Source organism: Egretta garzetta, unplaced genomic scaffold (genome assembly GCF_000687185.1).
Source record: "Egretta garzetta isolate BGI_Z169 unplaced genomic scaffold, ASM68718v1 scaffold163, whole genome shotgun sequence".
NCBI lineage: Eukaryota > Metazoa > Chordata > Aves > Pelecaniformes > Ardeidae > Egretta > Egretta garzetta.
Window position 1 is genome coordinate 7,120,597 of NW_009259308.1, and position 21,036 is coordinate 7,141,632.

Here is a 21,036-nt window from a genome sequence, read left to right on the forward strand (position 1 = left end):
TGAGAATGGCTGCTTATGCTTCGTGCCTGGCCTTCCTCTGGATGGCAGACAGGAAAAGCAGAAATAAATAAATGATTTTGCAGTCTACTCTATTCCTAGAAAGCTGACTTCAGTTTACTTATCACTTCCCTCTTGCTAAGGCTGGAGTATGTTTCATTTGTTGAAATACTCATTTTTCCCTGTCCTTTGAAAGGAGCATTACAAATGAAAGTATAAATTGCTTCTGGATAGATCTTTGCTTCTTCCCCCTTGCCTCCAGAAAGCCATGTGCCAACAATTGCAACGTTTACCTTGTGGATCTGCCAGGTGGTGGGTCATCTGCTGTTTACAGTGTGGAAAAACGACCCGGTAATTTATCTTTTTCTACTTGAACCATTTTCAAACCTTCCGGCAGACTGAACGGGAGCAGTGGTGGTTTCAAATTGCCGATGGTAACTTGGAGTGATGAGCACAGCACGCACCGTGTTTGCTCCGTACCCCATCAAACTGTTGCTGCTTTATGCCGTCCTCAGCATCCTAACTGTTCATTGCTTTGGGTAAGTGAATGTTTCTGAAGCCGTGTCCATAGGGCGATATGATAAAGAGGGAAAATCAGTACAGACTCTCTGCTTTCCCTTTGTATAGTACCTAATTGCTGTCTTGAGCAATTTTTGTATTTCTAATGAATAGCGAAAGACATTGTTTTGAAGCGAACATAGTGCAATGTGTCTGCCTTTAGAAAAGTAGTCCTGTTTGATAAATCTGAGATGACAAATTGCAATGGTTGTGCTGTAATGTGGAATTCTGTTTGTGACAAGCAGCCTCCTCCCATGCTAGCTGCCCAACAGTGTGCTGGAAAGACAGGGTTTTGTTTTCTTTGAATACATGAATGGCAAGAATCTGGCTGATAGGTATTTCTTTCTCTGCTAGCTTAATGGATTTTGCTCTTTCAGAGAGGTCTACAGTCAATCAGTGACTTTAATCTTTCCAACCTAACTATTTTTCCACTGTTCTCTGAACTTTGAGCTCTGATTTCATGCCTCAGTGAGCTGATGAATTTTTGTAACTCCCTTATTCCATGTGATTTTTAATATGCAGTAATAGGGCCCCTTGCCAGGCACTGTATCATACTTAAAGCTTCAGCTGTTGCTGTTCCTTGTCTTGGTGGCGGAATTGGGATCACTACCATGGTAGTTTGCTTGTCAAAGTGGGTATGAAAAGAAACTGATTGTCAATGTTTTACTAAAGCTTCCTACTTAGATGAGGTGCTACAAGGAAGCATTTGTCTGGGATGAGGATTTAATCAGAAATGCTGAATGCGCCAAAAGAGTAGGCAAGATTTTAGCTGTGGCATTGTGGAAACCTTGGAGACAGTTGTCACGTGAGGGGGCGAGAGAGGGGCTGGGGTGAAGAGTAAAGGCTCATACTTGGGATTCAGGTTCATTACTGGGATGAAAGGGATTAGTGGGTTAATGACTCTCTATTGTGAACTGAGACTGGATCTTAAGACTAGTGGTTTTGGCCAGCTGGAGAAAAAATAGCCTGCTTGGCAAAGGGAGGTGCTTAAACCTGGTTTTCAAAAATGCTGAGTGTATGCCAGCCCTTAGCGTTGCAACTGGTGTTTGTCATGGAGGTGTCCAACCTTGGAGCGGCACCGTGTACGGCAGTGAGGTACCAAAGTGCTGCCCATACTGCAGGCACCAGGGAGCAATGGGACAAGGGCAGGAACTGATGGTGCAGCTTTTACTGCTGGCCATTTTGCCAGGTTATTTGGTATGGCTTGCATAGCTTGAGATGAAGCCTGGGTTGGTGGAACATGGGTTGAATGTCCCATGGTGGCTAGACTAAATGTGTGTCCTGCAGTCACTCCTCCCGAGTGTTCCCGAGTGTTCTGCAGGCTTACTGTCATGATGGTGGTGTGTAGAAGACTGGGTCTACTCTTGGCCACTGAAGAGTGGATCAGGTTTCATACAGAATAAATGCCAGTATGAAATGAGTACCAAAATCTGGAGGTCGCACGGAAAATTTGGTGAGGTCTAACAAGCATTCGTTCTCTTTGGTGTGTAGTTTTGCACGGTTATAGGCCAAGTTGCTCTGTCCTCGCAGCTTGGTGGGTTCACACCCTGAAGCTCTTGTGTTGTTGAATGCAGTGGTGAAAAGGAGTTCCTTAACCTGAGCGGCACCAACAAGAGCGTGGCTAATGGCAGGTGGGCCCGGTCCGTGCGCAACCTGCCACAGCCCCGCGACTGCGGACGCTCCGCCTGGTCCTCATGGAGCAAGTGCGATCCCTGTCAACAGAAAAGGGTGAGTGTTTGTGGTCTAAGCATGAGAAGCTGGGAGGCAGGACCTTCTTCAGGCCTTGTCTTTTTTTGTTCATGGGGTTGGGCAAACAGTGGGGAGCTGCCAAGGAAAGCCCTGTACATGTGACAATGTGGACTTTTTCTTTCATGTGGCTTTTGGTGTTCAGCTCTTCACCCCCAGTAACTCGAGTGTTTTCCAGGCTGCCCCGCTGTCCCTAGAAGGTGTAAACCCAGACTTGGTGAAAACATAGGTGGGAAGCCCAGGCTTTGCAGGGACTTTCTCTCCAACACAGTCCTCCTCTTCCAGCGTCAGCGCGAGGCACCATCCCCGCTAATGGTCCCCCACGAGACCTGGAGACACTCAGTGCCTCTCAGGATTAAGATGCTTTTTCTTGTCTGCCAATGAGCATTTTCTACCCAAGAAGCCCCATCAAATGAAAGTAATGATCCCAGTAGCATGAAGAGAAAAATCCCTGTTGCTAGAGGGACTCCTGCTAATGAGTTGGAGAAGACGTTCCCAGGCTTAAGTGGAAATAACCAGTGATGGGAGCTGGGAAGAGTGAAGCTTCATATCAAAGAGTTAAATTTAAAAACTGGGGAAAAAAGGAGGGCTAACATATTGGGCTGAGTAATTGACTGCTTCACAGCAGTGTTGTGGGTGGAAAAAAATCCCTAATGATACAGAGGGCCAAGTAAATACACTGACAGAAAATAACAAGGGATGTCATTACCAGCGCTAATTGAAAGAGAGGAGATGTAACTGGATCCTTCCTTACTCTTGCAGATGCCCGCACTACCCTGTCAGGCTCATTTAAACAAACTGTCAAAGAAAAGCAAACTTCCCTTCATCCCTTCCAATCCTCAATCTTTCCTTAGTAAAATTAAAACTGTCGCAGATGAGAAACCTTTGAAATGAGGCAAGTTACCAGCATCACACTCCTTTGCCGACACTTTTTTTTTGATGACAGTACTCTTAGATCAGATCTCCTGGACACAAAGTTTGTTTTTTAACTAGGCAAGCATAAAACTCACAATTTATATACACTTGAGTCAATATTTTTTATTTCATCACAGTACAGATTTGCCCGCCTGGAGCAGCCTTCTCAGTTCAATGGAGATCCGTGTGATTACTCTGACAAAGAAACTGAAGACTGTGTTACAAATAATCCTTGCAGGAATAAAGTTAGATGTGACGGGTTTGTGTGTGCAATTACAGGTAAGGATGTAGGGAGTGAGAAGTGATGGTACTCAGGTGGCATCTCTGATACCACCACGCTGAACTTTGTGCTTCTAAAAGAGTTTGCTGGGCCAAAGAGATGTCAGGAGTTGATCAGGGTCCATCCATGCTTGTGTTGTGTTTGCATCAGTGGTTTTGAGTAGGTCTGTTAGCCAACATCTGTCAGTCTAAAGCACGTCTTTAAAATCTCTGAATAGGAAATTAAAACCCAGTTACATCAGTAAAATATTTGGCACAAGTGGATCCGACAGCAATGGGAGAACGTGCACTGGGCATCCTTGACACAGGCTCAAGAGTACAGCAGGTTATGATGGGAGTCCTCATGGCATTTCACTCCATCCATATCAACGACTAATTGGCCAGGAAGACTGTAAGCAGTGTGGGGAAGCAAGGCAGCAGTTAGCGGTACCTAAAATTTGATCTGCACCCTGGCAGAGGAAAGTGTGCAGGGAGCAGGGCGCCCAGGGTGGAGGGGAGCTCAGCACAGGAGATAACACAAAGGAAAGCGACCTCTGATCTCTGTCCCCTTAGGGATGGTGTTTTGGTGAGACTGAAAAACAAGAATTCAGTTATTACAAACATGGGAAAAAGTAATTCCATATACAAGGTCTGCTGAACAGTCTCCAGCATGTTTGTTTTCTCAAGACTAAAATATTTTAGCAGCAATACAATTTTATTCTTTTTTAATCTTTTAATTAGGGATTTTATTTGTTTAGGATGACCAAGGAATTTTAAGATTATGAAAGTTCTGAGCAAAGCTGAGCAGATGGAGTTTGGTGATCCATGCAAATAGAGAAGAAATATTTTCCAGCTAGATACACTACAAAACTCTTATTTTGTTTCTAGACTCTGAGTCAGGGACTGTGATAATAGATTGTTTTATGAGTAATTTACACCTTGCGTCCTAGGGAGATGCATTACACGGAGGCTGCTTTGTAATGGGGATGATGACTGTGGGGACCAGTCAGATGAAAAAAACTGCAAAAAAGTGTTTAAAAAATGTGACCAGAAGATGGAGCAATACTGGGGAATAGAGAATCTGGCAAAAGGGTAAGTCAGTGACCTTCATGAGATGTTTTCTTGCATAAGGGTAAGAATGATCTTACGTTGCTTCAGACATAAACACTGAATGGAGAAAAGCTGTAGCAATTGCTGTATCTGGGAGCTAGGATCCAACAGCCTTTGGGGTCCTGATCCAAAGCCCAGTGGGAAAATCCTTACTGACTCCATGAGTCTTTCAGAGAGAGATAAGGTGGGAGTCCCAGATGTATCCAGGAGTACTTGGGCACCCTCTAGAGATCATCAGTTCAGCTTGCAAATATATCCTGCAAGAGCTTGTGCCAGCTCTTTGTGTTGCCAAAACCTGGCGAGTGAAGAGGGGAATGCCAACACCAAACATTTCTCTAATGTCTGCAGGTACTTGCACTTAAATTAATCAGTGGGAGAGTTTCGATAATCCAATTATTTCGCACAGATGTAAGTACAGTTAGACTTTGGCCTAATTCAATCAAACTGTGCTTTTGAAATGAAAGCAAAGGAGGGTTTGTGAGTGGCTTAAATCAGCATCTCAGATTGCCTAAATTCTGAACCTGGCTATGGATTTGTATTTTAGCACAGTGTATGGGTTTGGGAGGTGAAGTGTAAAAATTTATTTCGTTTCTTCCACTACAGTGGAAAATGGTGGAATTTTTCTCCTTTGCATGAGTGGGATAGGATGAACCTGCATGTTAGCAAGCCTCAACTTTGTGGAGATTCAAATCCACAGCTGAAGTGATCCATCTTTTACAGACTGACTGGCAACTTTCTGTAAGATCAGACGGTGTGAAAAGAGTCTTTTATCATTCTGCAGAAAAAAAAATGCTTTTTACATTAAAAAAAGGAAAAGAAAAAATGTTATTGCAAGGAAAAAATTATAATTTCCTCCTTATTCTCTGGAGACATGGCTGCTGCACATGTCGTTGCTAATGCCTTGTACTTCTGAGTTTAATCAAAATTAAAAATAATGTTGGACAATTATAGGAACACACTTCTCATCTCTTTGAAGCTACAGTTGCTCAGTAATTTGCTTTTAGTGGACTTCCCTTCTTTTCAGATTGTTCTAAAATTAGAGTTAATATTTTACAGCTTCAGAGTCATTATCATGCAAGTCTCTCTCCCCAAAATAAGGAGAGGCAGATCTAACAGAGGCCTGGAATGCTAATAGGAACATGACATGGACTATTAGGAATTACTTTTTTTTCAGGGAAGTTTCCTCTAATGACTCATGTTACTATTTGAGTGTGAGTTTGTGGAGGTGAGTGCCAGCTGTGTGCCATGAGGGTGATGTGAGGGTGTCCTGACAGTGAGCAACAGAAGGGTTTTTGCTGCAACATAATCCACCAGCAGCAATAGGAGAAGCGAATGAGCCCAGTTTAATCACCCCATCTAAAAAAACACAGTGCAACATCCTTTCTCAAGCAGACAGGTTAGGGTTACTGTTCATCATCAGCTAAAATCAAAGGAAAACTTCCCAGTGATTTCAGTGAGTAGTTGAACAATTGCTTGGGCACCTACATGTTGTTCCCTGATGATTTTCAGTCTCATCTACTGACCTCTTTGGTTGATCCTTGACCAACCCAGCAAACATTATGAATGATTAACTAGAACAAAGAAATGTAAATTAAAAATTAGTCTGGTCTGACGACATGGGTTGGCAAACCAGTCTTTGAAGACCCTGATGGATGCCGCTGCTGCACTGCCACGGGCATCTGGAGATGCTCAGGATGGGCAGCCTGGTGGTGTGAGGGTTTGGCTGGTCCAGTTTGTTCTGCTCTTCCCAGAGCGTTCCAGTAAAGTCTACAGAAGCTGCCAGTGTTGGTGGCAGTAATGCTCCGATGTCATTCCTAGCTGGGTGGTGAAAATTGCCCTTCTCTAATTAATACATTAATTGACTCGGTCTTCTGCTTTCTTCTTAGGTAGGTTTTTCTGGAGCAAATGGGTTGATTGGACAGTGAAAGAGGCAAAACTTTCTTTTGGGGTTTCAAAATAAAGAAACCCTCAAAGACAAAACAAAGAGCCACACAAAAAAAGCTTCTGCCTTTCTCAGCCAAAATCATTTGATGTTTACCCCTAAATTGATGATAATCTTAATATTTTGCTGTTATGCTTCATGTACAGGTTAAATATCTTCACAAACAACTTGGAAGGATTAGTTCTTGATCACAGGTACTATGCTGGGGGATGCTCTCCCCATTATATTGTGGACACAAGATTCAGAAAGCCATACAATGTAGAAAGCTATACGCCAGAGGTATGTGTCAGATTCGTCTGCAAATAAACATATGTACCTATATCCCATTAAATTTAGTGAGTAATACCAATAAAGCTTCATTACTAAATCATTTCATAAAGAATTACAAAACTTGTGAGATCAAGTGGGGTGAGACTTAACTTAGCCCTACTTCTAGAACATCATTATACCCCACGCACTATATGAAGTTGGACACGTCCCCTTATAATATCCATGTGCACTGGAATAGATGGCAGTGTTCCCTTGGACCTTGTCACTGCAAAAACTGAGCCTAACCTTCCTGCCGCCATCTGTCCAAAAGGGCCCAAAAGCCACCCAGTGGGCACAGGGAGGTTAATTCTAGACAGAATTGTAGAATGCTTTGAGAGCCAGGCTGGGAAAGCTGTTCTTGTGCAACAGCCTAGGATTAAGCAGCACACCCCCGTGTGCTTTGTGTGAGAGCTTATTTCTGTGGTGCATCAAAGCTGTATTTCAAATATATGTTTGACCTTAATGCTCTTGATGACATAGCATGATATTTTTGAGCGTTGCCCACAAGGAAACCTTTTCCTTTTGGAATTCATACTTTAATTGATGCCTGTGTTTAAGATTTCACCTTCTTTGCATAAGATTGACATACTAAGTAGAAGCCTGAGGTCCTTGCAGTATGGAAGAGACAGTAGCTTTCCTGCTGCTGTAAATCAAGTATTCTTGAAGTACCAGTGTTAATAGTGCTTTGCAATTATACAAGGCTTTTCATCTTCAAAGTGCAAGCATTAATTCACAAGTATGCTTGTATCTGCATTCCTTCCCCACGCTTCAGGTATACAATCGCTATGCAGGAAATTAAACGTGTTGTTTTTGCTTTCTGTTTAGACCAAAGGCAAATATGATTTTACAATGACTGAATACAACTCCTACTCACATTATGAAAGCAGTGTCCTGAAGGCAAAAGCTTCGCAGGCTAGCTTCAGCTTTGGTATAAAAATACCAGGATTGTTTGAACTTGGTTACAGTTCAAACGACAACAGGTTCAAGAAGTTCATTCAGAGGATGAAAAGATTTTCTTCAACTGTAAGCACTGCTCCACTTAATTCTCTGTTAATGCGTTATCTGTATGTGTGTCTATATGGGTTTGACCCTCACCACCAGGTCAGCAGCCATAACTAGGTTAAATGAAATCTTTCCTCCTGATTGGATTTTGCAGTTTGCATTGGTCAAGTGTTTACTAAGGCCACAGTGCCTTCGGTTGCGTTTATAACACCCGGGAGCTTTTCCATTCACCTGTCAGCCAGGAACCAGACTGCTTAACCTCTGAAATCAGCCACGATTGAGTGCGGTCTGTCCAGTGTCCTGCTGGGCATCCGCATTTGGATGTTTGTAGTGAAGTCATTTAAAAAAATTAAACTAAGAAGCCGGTTCAAATGGCCTCCCCTCCATACAGTGAACTCACTAGGAGGAGATGTACAGCTGGCTCTCCATGCTGCACCCCAGCCATGGGATGCTGTGCACTTTGCCCTGCCCAGCCATTAAAAAATTCTTACCACTGATGCCAAAGCAGTCTGGCGGGCGGGAGGTGCGTGGGTGCAACCAACCCAGTGACTCCTCCAGGGGAATCTGCACAGATAGAATTGGGGTATAGCTAGCGAACCCAGGAGCCCAGAGTTCCCTCTGCCCTACAGGTGAGTTACAGTGACTAATAGAGAAATCTGGGGTGAAAGACGGGCAAACGGGATTTGCTGCAGTTCCAGGAATTTCTGCACCCGTACACACAGTCCAGAAACTGGTCTGCAGCGTGGATGGCTCTTGTCTGTGCGATCACTGCAGAATATCATCTCACAACGTGAAGGGCCACCCCCCTTTTAGGTGGGCTCAGCAAAGCAGGAGCTGTTGCTTCGGTAAATGAAAATGCAAACAGCGAAGCCAAGCTGTTCGACTGTAGGGCAGCCTTGACAATAGCGTAGAACAAAAACTGCCAGCAGGCCTTCCATGAGTTTAATTATAGACTAACACATGCCATTTTACTTCGGCTGATGATGTGATCTATCTGCCAAGTACATCATTCACCAGATCAGGACACATACAACACAAAATATGGATGGCACAATCACTTCCAGTCTCGTCTGTGGAGATTTGGCCACAGCTGTGATCTGATGCACACTTTAAGCTGGCTGGAGATGCTTTAATCTATAACTCCTAAGACTGCTTTATGAGATTCAATCTGAGGTAGTGTGTGCCATCATTTGATTTCTTTTTTTCATCTGTTATTGCTGTAAACAAACCTAGCTCTTGTCAATGGTTTAATAGTATCACTGATCTATGTCTCTCCTCTCAGGATAAAGTGCACACAGGAATAGCAGAGTATTCCTTGTTGTTATTAAACTTGCATTTGCTTCCTGTAAAGCGGCATTTCCCGTGACAAGATCAGAGGTACATCAGAAGCATTTGCAATAGATATCCATAAAGAAACCCAATACTAAGTCTTGATTTTATTATTTAAGCTACGGAGATCTATATTGATGTCCCCTGATGTGCTTGTCCTGCTGGCCCAAACTACTGGACACTAAATCCTTTGAACATGACAAAAGACCTCTTCTGTTCCTGACTTTTATGCCAGAACAGGGAGATACAATATTTATCCATGTACACATATCTATACAAAGACATAAATACGTGTGTGTGTTTGTGTTTTCTTCTTTCCTTTGAGCTTTGTTAATGGCATATTCTGTGGAATATAAATATTAATTTGGATCAGGCAGAGAATTACCATTTCACATATAAATCACCATGATTTCAGATGTCAGAATTTTTCGGGAGAGAGCTTGTGAGAGACAAAGGCTGGTCAATGTGATATAGATATATAATAGAGCAGTCTCGTGGGATGCTGCTGGTGTCCTTGCATCCCGGCTCTGTCAGAGCAGAGCCTGGAGCCTGCCTTTCCCTGTGTCCCAGTCATGGCCTGAGCCATCACCTAACCTGTAAGGGGTGTTGCTCCCTCTTCCTTCTTCCCTCTCTAACACAAGTCAGAATCCTGATTTCCCAAAACTTTACTACTAAAAGTTTTAGGTTTGCTAAATTAAAAGATTTCCAGTTGCAAACTGTTAAATTGATAAATCCTGACCAGCATTAATTGTTTAATAGCAAATAACTACACGTTGTCACAAGAATGGCATCCCTCACTTCTGGATTCTCTTGTGTTTCTGCATTTCATGTAGTCCAGCAAATTCATACATGCCCGTTCTGAGCTGACTGTTGCAGTTTATAAGCTGAAGCCCCGAGCCCTGATGCTGCACTACGAGTTCCTGCAGAGACTCCATCAGCTCCCGTCAGAGTACAGCTACGGGGAGTACAGAGAGCTCTACAGGGACTACGGGACCCATTACATCACGGAGGCCACCGTCGGCGGCATCTATGAATATACTTTAGTTCTGAATAGCAATGAGCTCCAAAAGGCAGGTACGTGCATCTGATGGTTGTACAAAAGCTTTGGGGACAGCTTTTTGGTGGGAAGACCCCTTTGCAGGCACCCAGTGATGGTTCGGGTCTGAGGTCAGAAAAGAGAGATGGTGGAAGAAGGAGTCAACAGCGTCTCAAAGAAAGCCTGCAGGAAACATGGGAGTAGAAGTGCTTTATGGCAGTGAATAAAGAGCCTGGTTTTCAAAGCATGCTCAGCATCATGGGTTTCATCGAGCTCTCAAGCTGTGGGTGCTGCCAGTTCACAAAAAAGGGCCCTGTAGCAAGTGTTTTAGATGACATGTTTTGGAGGCTGACAAGATGTTGAGATGAATGAGAATCGTGTAGCTTAATGCTTTTGTTAGCTTTGAAAACCTTCACGTAAGTTCTTTTTCCATTGCCTTTCAAATGACAGTTTTGAAACACCTTTAGCCTCGAGAGCTTTTCCAGCATGTAGGAAACAGTAAATAATTTGCTGGGTGACTCTTGTGCCTGACATTGCTCTTGGTCTTTGACTCTGGCTTCCTTTTTTGCAAGAAATGATGATTGTTGTGTAGGATAGAGCAAGCCGTGTGACATTAATCAATAGCTGCACTCTCTTATTTATTCATTGGCATGGGATTGAGTAACTGCCTTCGCTGTCTATTTGCGAAAGCGTTCAGTTGACTCTGCTGTGTGTGATGCTCAGTCTGTTTGCTCTTCTGCTGTCTGGGAAGTTGCTTATTCTGTAGTCAGATACAGCTCGGTGGGACAGAATTTAGATTCTGATTTCAAATATGCAAAACATAGCACTGCCCAGTTTCTCAGCTGTTGGTGCAGGCCCATCACAAGCCACGTTTGTTTGAACTAACGTTTATTATTGTTTGCATCCAAATGCTACCTGTCAGCGTCTGCTGACCTAGGTCAGGATCCCGCAGCAGTACCAACATTTTCACACTGTCCCCAGTGCTGAGCTGGGCTGTAAGTTCTCACCTGGGTTTGGTAGGTCCAGTCTCAGAATTCAGGTTTTTCCCTTCAAATCCATCGTTTTGTTTGTTCTGTCTGTGCTGGAAATCAAGTCTTTTTTTGCAGATCTGGTATCACGTGGTTGGTACTTACACTGCTCTCGCATATAATCCAATATGCCAGGTGTGTCCATGGTTCGTGATTTGATACTTTCTGCAGGAAAGATGGCAGGAGAGAGACCTGCATTGTGCTGTACAAGGATATCATAAAATAGTGGTTCCTGCCTTCAGGTGCATGTGGAATGTGAACATTAATAGGGGCCATCCTGCGTCAGCCCAAAACTCAGTGCATCCTCTTTTCTGATCTAGAAACTGGCCAATATCATATGTATGAGAAGAGCATAAGAACAGGACAGCCATACAGTGATACTCGCGTTCTGAGCTCATGTAAACATTTGTATCATGTCATCAAGACATGAGTTTAACTAAAAAAGTAAAGAATTCAAGGAAACGTGGGGGATTAAAACAAAAAAGCAGAGAAAGAAAAGAGATACTTGAGTGTCATATCTGGTGTTTCCCCATGACAACTGCTTAAATATTCTTGAGTGTCAGGACAGCGAGGAGTTTGGAGAAGGACTTTGGGGAAGAATTCTTGAAGGATTTGCAGATTTTTAGGGCAAATTCTTATATGCCAGGAAAAAAGTTATAATAGAGCTTCATGGAGAAACTTCCATGAAACAGTTAAGGCTATTCTGGCAGCAAAGAATCGGAGATGTGAGCTAGCAAAGGGAGGAAAAGCTGCTTCATCTGTTACTCTTAAAAAGCCTGGCTCCTGATGATGGGGATGGGTGGTGTGTAGTCCTTTGTCAAAGACATTTGGCGTTTAAGTCACCAGCCAGGCTTCCACCCACTGCAGCTCTGCATAACCCAGTACAGCTGGGTTGGTAATTAAAAGCCTCCGCTTCCAGCATTGACCTTGCATTTGCACTTGGTTTCAGAGTTCTGTAAAATGTAGAGATTTCATTTAATTTCATGTACATCAGTATCCCAAAAAAGGCTGCTTCATCTCATCTCCTTTTTCCCAAAGGAAGAACATTTATCAACTCCCATTTTCTGTGTATATGGACATAAACCATCGAACAGTTTTATTAAAACACTACAATTTTTTGGTGTGTATTTAAGATTATTCTCTGAGCGATGTCCAGAAGTGTGCACAGCATGGCTTTAACATTGGTGCAAGTATTTCTAAGGTCTATCTGAAGCTTGGAATAACTGAAGCTGGCTGTAAGTCCCTTTTAAAAGAGATTGGAGGTAAGCATGAAACACTTCTGTCATTTAATTTTTAGCTTTTTTCATAGTGAAAAGAAGATTTTGTGATCTTGCCTGCCTGAAATATTTCCCCACTCCCTCACAGCTGCTTTTGAGTCTGCTGGCTCACCCCAGCCAAGCTTAACAGAGGTGTAGATGTCTCAGAGCTCATTTTTTTTGCAAGATTTTCTTTGCTGGGTAGAGAAGAAATACCTGCTCAGTGTCCCAGATCAACCATTACTCACTTGGCTGGTGCTGTGTTACCAATCCACCCACCTCTCAGCAGAGCAGCCCAGCATGCTGCTTTTTGCACCCAAAAAAGCCCAAATGGGGAAAGCAGGGAGATAATGGTGTTGTGGGAGCCTCAGGGGACACATAGGAAGCTGGGAGTGTTGAGATACAGGTAGGATGCAGGGGAGGAGGATGTGGGTATTGCTGCACGGGAGCAGGAGGGGTGCAGGACACGCAGCATGGGAAACCAGGCTTCAGGTGTGAACCACGTGTGGCCTTTTTCCTTTCCCCTCTCAGTGGGATAGGACATACACAGGGGTGCTTTGCTGTGAGCTTGTATCTAATCTGCAGTCCACAAGAATGTACTTCAGCAGAGCTGGCCACTTTCTGAATGCATTTTTGCAGACAGCACCTCCAAAAAAAAGTATGTGGAAGATTTCATCGTCCTTGTTCGTGGCGGGGCAAGCGAACACATTACCGCGTTGGCTTACAAAGACCTGCCGACAGCTGCGCTCCTGCAGGAGTGGGGAGATGCTGTGCAGTACAACCCTGAAATCATAAAGCTAAAGGTACGGTATCCATCGCTTCATCCAGCCTCACTTAGCTCAATGCCTTGGAGAACTCTGTGTTTAAATAAACAGGATTTAAAAAAAAAAAAAGGGGGGGGGGGGGATTTCTAGGGCAAATAATAGAGCTGTATTGTGCAGCATAGTTTCTCTAAGACTGGGTATTCAGAAAATCCAAGGTGTGATGCGTTAAAAAGGGTGTGGTTGGAAGGACATGAAGTAAACAGCTTTAACCCTTCTAACTTGGCTGTGCAGATGTAGTCGCTTGCTGCCTACCAAGCAGGTCATACAATCCAGCTTCTGTTTTACTGGTGTATCGTTTATCAAAAACATACCTGGCAGCATACATTTATAAGGACTTTTTTTTCTTGCAATTTCTCCTGTCTTCTGTGAGGACCAGAGACTATTTAGCAACAATTCTCTCTGGTTCAGAAGGTCAAGCAGTTCACCACACATGCCTGGATGTTTGTGCAGCTTATCTAAACCTCAGACATATGAGTTAGGTTTTGAAGAGTCAAGGGGGTTTGATCCTGAAGAGTTTTAGAAATGCAAGGCACTGTAAAAGTAAAAAGTGAGCAGATGTATGTAGCAATTCTGCCTCATCATTTTCAATGTCAAAATAAGTTCATCCTGAGTGAATAGTACAAAGGTGCAACAGAACGTCAGGAGTATGGACTGGTAGTGGTGGAAGTGGATTTTATTATGGTATAATCGGTCTTCATTGTAAAATTTAATTTTAGGCAAAAATATATTTGTAAAAGGTGTTTGTTTCTCATTGAAAATTCTGACTTTTCATTTTTTTAAAAAAAGAGATGAATTCTAAAAAATAAGAAGCAAAGCAAAAATCAGTAATTTGGAAATACAGCCAGTGCCTGTCTGGAGCTTGCTGCAATAGAGGTGGCTTTCCCAAGCCCCTGGTGCGCTGTGGATTGACCTCCCAGAAATGTGCCGGGAGGTCTCTGGGCAGGATACAACAGATGTGCAACCCTCCACGCTAGATCCCACGTACAGAAAATTCTTCCACAAGAAATTGCGATGTTCTTTGTCTTGCCTGGCATCAGTGACCAGGCTGCCCAGTGAAAGACCCCAGACGGATGTAATTTGGATTTGGTATCTATAATCCTTCATTTCCATACCAATATCCCTGTGGGGCTTGAAGATCAAAAGTACCAGCAGAGTGTGACTAAATGTCAGCCCAAGAATGCTTAGTTAGGGAAAACTAAAGCAAATCAGTTCATAAATCATCTGCTGAAGGGACTTGGCAGGTCACTCTTAGTGTATTTCCTCATTTGTATGATCTGAATTCAAAAAGCAAAGTATGGATCACAGATAATTGATGAAGAGTGAATGTACAGCAGCAGGAAATGAGCATTTTTTTATCAAAATATTCTTCTATTTCTTGTAGCTTGAGCCTGTGGTAGCAGTAGGATGATCTTTCATGCTTACTGTACTGCTGTGGCCTGTATGGCAGTCATCTCTGTAGTGAGGATGGGAATTTGGGATGGATCCTCTGAGGACATGTGCATGTATCGTCCCCCTGCCATTAGTGGGTGACTGGCAATATTGAGACCACACTTGAACTTTTCCTCCTTTTCAGAGAAGAATAAATGAGCAGGCCAAAGCCTCCTTGGTCCCTACTGCACATTCACTGTGTTGTGCACCCCCTTCTCCCACCAACCCCATCTGCGGTGTTTGCAGATCAAAATCACAATCCTCTCCATTCTGAAGGCAGTGGAAACCCTTATCTTGGCTTCATAAAGATAGAAGTCAGCCTTGAAATGCAGAAGTGGATAAGCTGAACATGCAAATGTGAACGCCTGTGACCAGGAGCCTCTGGCTGTGCTGTGTGGCTGGCTGAGGAGGGAAGGAGATTTTTGTGGGTGGGTTTAGAATCATAGAATCATAGAATTGTTTAGGTTGGAAAAGACCTTTAAGATCAAGTCCAACCATTAACCTAACATTGCCACCCTACCACTAAACCATGTCCCTAAGCACCTCATCTACCCAGCTTTTAAATACCTCCAGGGATGGGGACTCGACCACTTCCCTGGGCAGCCCATTCCAGTGCCTGACAACCCTTTCTGTGAAGCAATTTTTTCTTTTTAAATCAGAGTAACAGAGCACTCAGGAAATGTAAGTTTGTGCAAATTTGGTCTAAAAATGTCAATATTAGGAAAATGGATGAGAAAGGATTTAATGAAACTTCTGTGAAATTTTGCCCATTTGTCAACTAACAGTCTGGCCGTTGTATTTTGTTATGCATTTGCGACTGCTTTGGTGTCATACACCAAGAGGAGGATCCCTGTAAGTATTCCTGACATCACTGCTTTGTTGTTCACGAAGTTTAAGGCAATACTAATGGGAAACCTGGAGCCCGTACCACAAGGCCTTCATTTCCTTCTCCAGCTGTGCTCCCACCGAGCCCTGCAGTGCTCACACCATCTTGAACCTGGAAACAAATGCCGTTTGTTCCCTCCTTTTAGGCAGAGCCACTGTATCAGCTGGTGACTCCAACAGATTTTGCTAATGCAATGGCATTAAAAGAAAATCTGCAACGAGCTCTTGAGGAGTTTCAGCTGGAGACCAGTTCTTGTCACTGCGCTCCGTGCCATGGCAATGGGATCCCCTTTCTGCAAGGTAGAAGGATTTTGCACCTCTTCTCTACCCTCTAAGAGAAATGAGCTGGGACTTTGTGGGGAGCGAGGAAGCTTGGCGAGTAATCTGCTCTTTAGTTTCTCCTGTCATTTCTCTTTCAGGTAATTAAATACTTAAAAAAAAAAAAAATTCTATTTGTAGAATGCCACCGGTAAGTAAAGACAGTAAAGTCAAGGGATAAGCCTTTTAATGGGAGTGACCATCTGTATCAGTTTTGTGGAAAAATTTGTTCCATCTCAATTATGCGTTAAAAAAACCCCTTGACATCTGTAAGTCTCCTCCTTTGCTTTTAAGATTGCTTCCATCCTCCTAGAGAAGTGACTACTGTCTCAGCATTAATTAGTGTTTGTAAAAGTGTTTTGAAGATGAAAAGCACCATATAAGTGCCAAGCACAGTTCTCACCATCACCTCCCCCCATTTCTAAGAGAAGCTGTCCTCCTTTGTAAGCAGGCTGTGATTTAAAAATGAAGGGGGAAAATAATCAAATTGAATGAAAACCCGCACTGCCTAAACAGAGATATATGATGTGCTGAGAGCTTCTAACAAAGGGACCATTTTGTCAAGTGCCTAATTCCAATCTGCATCTGCAAAAATACTGATGAGAATCGTTATCATCTAAGTATATCTAAAGCAGAAACCATTGCTTCAGGTACCAGCTAGTTGATTGTAGCACTTAAAGGATTCGTCTCATGATTACCCTCGTTTAAATAACTTTTTAGGAGCTGAGTCAGGTTAGCATTTCATTTAGGATCTTCTCAGTGAGAGGTTTTAGATGACCATTTTCCGAAGCGGGATATCTCCTCCGGACTCCTGCGGTGGGATGCGCACCACAGTCCTGGGCAGCCAGCGTGGGGTTACGCTGACTTTGCCTCTGGCTCAAAGCCTAGCTGGGATGCCTCTGGCCCGGGTGCTCGTTTGTGATGCTGCAGTTTGCTCCCTCTCAGCTCTACCAAGGTAACCTCTTTTGGAGAGGAGCAGGGGGGCTGTGTGGTACCCTGGCTTGCTGAATTACTGCACTGGTTTGAGCCGCAGAAACAAATGGCTGGGGTGGCAAGCGGGGCGGCAGGGTAGTCACAGCTTCCCTGCTTTATTGCTGTTTTATGCTTTCACCATCGGGGAAAAATGCTGATATCATTTCACCTGCTGTCCCTTCCTCACAGAAGATGAAGCACTGAAAAGAAATGGGTGTCTGCAGGGAAATGTGACTTGAAGTCTCTGATCCCACCATCTCTGCTTACTTGCAGGAACCAAGTGTGAATGCTTATGTCCCCTGGGCTACAGTGGCACTGCCTGTGAGATCAGCAACAGGGAAGGTAAGAGGGACCCCACATCTGAGGAGACAGTCCCAGCAGCATTCAGGAGTGTCTGGGGGTGTCAGCTGATGGATGGGGAGTAACGCCCAGCGCTGGCTGTCCCCGTTCTGCCAAGCCCAATGCCCAAGGGGTTAGGGTCCTGCAAAGGTGACAGATACACTTTGCCTTCCCTCATCTAAATTTTTTTTGCACTCATGAGGAGGTGGCTTTACTTTTGCAGTTCAAAGCTGCATAAATGCACCTTGCAATTATACCAAAATACAAACTCCTACCTTATTTACAATCCATGACAAGCCTCAGGTCTCCAACAGCTCTGCTTCCTAAGTTTTTCTCTTTGATACAGTCAGTATGTTGCAAACTGTTTTCCCCCAGATACCCTACCATGCATTTTAATCTTAAAATCTTATTATGTTGTTTTGAAGCATTTACTAATGCTTCTTGGTCACTTTATATTGCTGCTGTCTCCTGAATGATATTCTTAACTCCTTCTAGTTTAGGATGATCTGTGAATTTAATCATTTTGTTTACTACTTCCAGCTCATTAATTTAGATGCTAAATAATACCAGATCTCAGGCACCCAGAGCTCTGGCACCATCCCACAATTTGATGCACTGCATTTATCATTGTGCTTTGTTTACGGTCTTTTATCCAGTTCTCATTCTGCATGACTGTGTCCTAACTAAGCCAGGCTGAAATAAATTTTAAGCCAAGATTTCACCGAGCAGAGGGTCAATTTTGTAGGTGTTTCTAAGCAAGTCCACAGAGCCTTAAACTGTGGAGTCATTTACACCTTGTTCCAGTCTGCTTAGCACACATATAATCGCATCCGACCCTCCCAAAGACTCACATCCATCCACTTGTCAATATATAACTTCCTTTCTCACTCCCCTTTCCTCCTTTCATGTACTGCCTCCGTGTTCGGCCCCATGATTCTCAGGATTTTGAATTTGTCACTCACATGCTCAGGGTCCAGAAGAAACGGTGTAATAGGAAAAGCAATGGATAGAAAGCTGAATATTCAAGCTGTTGTTCATTGAAGAAGAATGTGGATGTTTCCCCTTGCACCTCAAAACGTGGCTGACATGAGTTTAGTTGCTGTTTTTCTTACCTAAACTTGGACTAAGTCAGGCAGAGAAACACCCTACAAGGAAATATAAAGCTAATTGGTTGTTTTTTCCTTGTTCTTGCTGCATAAAGTATAGTTTGAACAAACACCAGAAATGCCGGACAGAGAATTACCATCTTTAAAACACTCACTCACTGTTAATGACTCAAGTATATTGTTAGTAGTGTGGACAGGGACAGAGCTGTTAGCACTGAAATATGATTCATGGGAGCTGATGGCTCCTCCCATGGCAAGAGCTGCTTTATTCTGACAGTCCTTTCTAGCTTTGGGTTGTGTTTTTTTTTCAGATACTGCTATTAATGGAAACTGGGGTTGCTGGGCCAGCTGGTCTCCGTGTTCAGGAGGTCAACGAACAAGGAGACGACAGTGCAACAACCCTGCACCGCAAAATGGTGGTTCATCATGCTCAGGGCCAGATGCTGAAACAGTTACTTGCTAGAGGGAATCATTAGGAACTTCCACAAAACTGATGAGCAGTTTGCAAACTGAGTGGGAAGATGTTACCTGACTGGCTTGCTAAGCTGGCCTCACTCTCCTGATGGGTCTCGTCCAAGTGCACTAAAGTTGGAAACATTTCAGAAGGCAACGGGAGCTCTGTGTGTGTTAGGAATCACACCTGCAGACTTGCTTTGCCATTGTCCCCTGGGATCGCCTGTGCTTGCTCTTCTCAATATTTTGACTTTTCTCTGTCTTCATTGCAGTGGGCTAGCTGAGACAAGCTTGATCTCCTGGCTTATTTGGTAACTGCATGATTTTAAATTTTACTGTCTTATTTTTGAAGGTTCCTTTGAGATAAGAAAAGACTGTTTGATCTTACGTGTGCCAGAATGTGTGCTAATATGCAGCTTCTGTGAAGACAGTTGTGTCATGTGGAGCAAAATACAGCATATTAAAGTCTAAATCTCAATGAGCACAATAGTATCTAATGTGACATTTAAAGCTGCTGTGCGTCACTACCCCACTTTCCCAATTTATTGCATTTAATGTAAATTGTCTGTTGTATTAGAAATTGTCTTGAAGGAGCAAAAACCAAATTGTGAAGAACAGTCTGGTGACACCAAAGTGTTGTTAGACTACATAGCAGTGGTACTCTCACCGCAGCGATGAGCTTCCTCCTGCGCATTTCTGAAGTAGAACATACACTGAGAGTACTGGATACACCCCGGTATGCTCAGACGTGCCCGATGCTCTGGTTCCTTGGGAAGGGGAGGGAAGTACAGAGGGATGCTACTGGCATAGGGAGTTAGAAAGCAGCTGCGGCTCCTTCTGCTGCTTGGGAATATTGGAAGGTGGGAGAGATGGCTACACTTGCAGGAGAGGCTGAGCCACCTGCACCCTGCTTAGGGGCTGTCACTCCAGAATGCCAGGACCCTCCGCTGGAGCAGGGTGAGCAGCCAGCATTTCTGTAATTCTCTGTCATGGGCAGGATAAATGGAACATTTTGGAATAAAAGTCCTTGTACATCCCCTGAGGTCTTCTGCCCTTAGTAGTTGCCTCTACCCCAAACAGGCTCTGATTCATCTGTCTGATCCCACGAAAGCCTGTATTTCAGCAGCTGTATTGCTAGTCCACTCAGGTTAGGACATCCGAGATGGAGTTTGCTATGGCAAGAGCCAAAGCGAAGTGAATGGTTTGCCCTTTGTTACTCTACCTGGAGCCGTGCATCGCCATCCAGGGCAAACAAAAGAGGAACTTGTAATATTGTGCACTGTTTCACGACTGACCTGAGACTGGATCGGTCCAGGGACTTGCCTCCTTACAGCTTTGTTGGCGGTTAATGATTTTTGCAAAGGCATTTGGTCGGGCATGCTGTAAAATAACCAGCAATAGCTTTGCTCCAGGAAAATGATTCCACCAGTGGAAAGTTGTTCGTAAGTGTTGTGCGTCTTCTAGCATCTGCAAGGTCAAACACTCTTCTGAGGATTTTTAGCAGTGCTGGTGGTGATGGGTTGGTATCACCAGTTTCTCTCCTTTCAGACTGACGTCGTCTAAATGTAATTCTTGTAAGAACAGCTCAGGCTCTCTGACATCTGAACAATGGAATACGCATTTAGTTGTAGCCCTCATGCCGCCTCCACATTTATCGACAAGGTTTCTGTGACAGCTTTAAGAAAGGAAGAGCACATTGCATATGTAAAAGAAGAGTGCTCTGTACTCATTACGGGCTTTGTAATTGAGCTGCCAACCCCAAACATTTCCGTTATCCACTGTGTAACTGTGATATCTTTTGTGTGATAAAAATTTGCCAAGAGGTTCATTTTGGATCATGGTCAAAGAGGTCACTGCTTATGCCAAGTATGATATTCTTCAAAGGTTTTTAAAAGGACGCTGTAGAAGCTCTGCAGCAGAGGACCCTGGTTCATGGGTGCCTTGTGAGGACACGTACTGCAGTGCCGTTGCCTGCCCTTCCCCAGAAGTATCAATGTAATCTTATTCAGGGACTTTCTCAGATGAGTAGAGTGGCTTTTGTAAATTTAACCACCTTTCCTCACCATCAGGCTGGAGTAAGCCCCCTGACACGTAGTCATGGTGTGTCTGTGTGCTGTGGCGGCATGCAGAGCCAAATGTAGCAACCTGAATTTGGACTGTTCCCTCATCAGAAAAGCCCAGATTTTTTGAAGTGACAATGCCTGGGTTTGGATATTTGGGGGGGG

The 21,036-nt window shown here is 43.7% G+C and overlaps 1 protein-coding gene across 1 annotated transcript; it reads left to right on the forward strand.

Moving 5' to 3' along the window:
• The first annotated feature begins 444 nt into the window (after positions 1-444).
• Positions 445-18,821, forward strand: C8B (complement C8 beta chain). The gene is made up of 12 exons (XM_009636173.1): positions 445-536; positions 2,130-2,283; positions 3,354-3,495; positions 4,425-4,566; positions 6,673-6,805; positions 7,661-7,858; positions 10,000-10,240; positions 12,364-12,492; positions 13,126-13,289; positions 15,770-15,923; positions 17,187-17,255; positions 18,670-18,821. Exons 1-12 carry the CDS (start codon positions 445-447, stop codon positions 18,819-18,821), a joined length of 1,770 nt encoding a protein of 589 aa, XP_009634468.1.
• Positions 18,822-21,036: the final 2,215 nt, after the last annotated feature.

What these genes read in the sequence shown, in the direction of transcription:
- C8B (XM_009636173.1), top strand. Translation starts at nt 445, where the DNA reads ATGAGCACAGCACGCACCGTGTTTGCTCCGTACCCCATCAAACTGTTG. An exon ending in TGGGATCCCCTTTCTGCAAG is followed by an intron (nt 15,924 to 17,186) that starts GTAGAAGGATTT and finishes GCTTACTTGCAG; the next exon opens with GAACCAAGTGTGAATGCTTA. An exon ending in TGAGATCAGCAACAGGGAAG is followed by an intron (nt 17,256 to 18,669) that starts GTAAGAGGGACC and finishes TTTTTTTTTCAG; the next exon opens with ATACTGCTATTAATGGAAAC.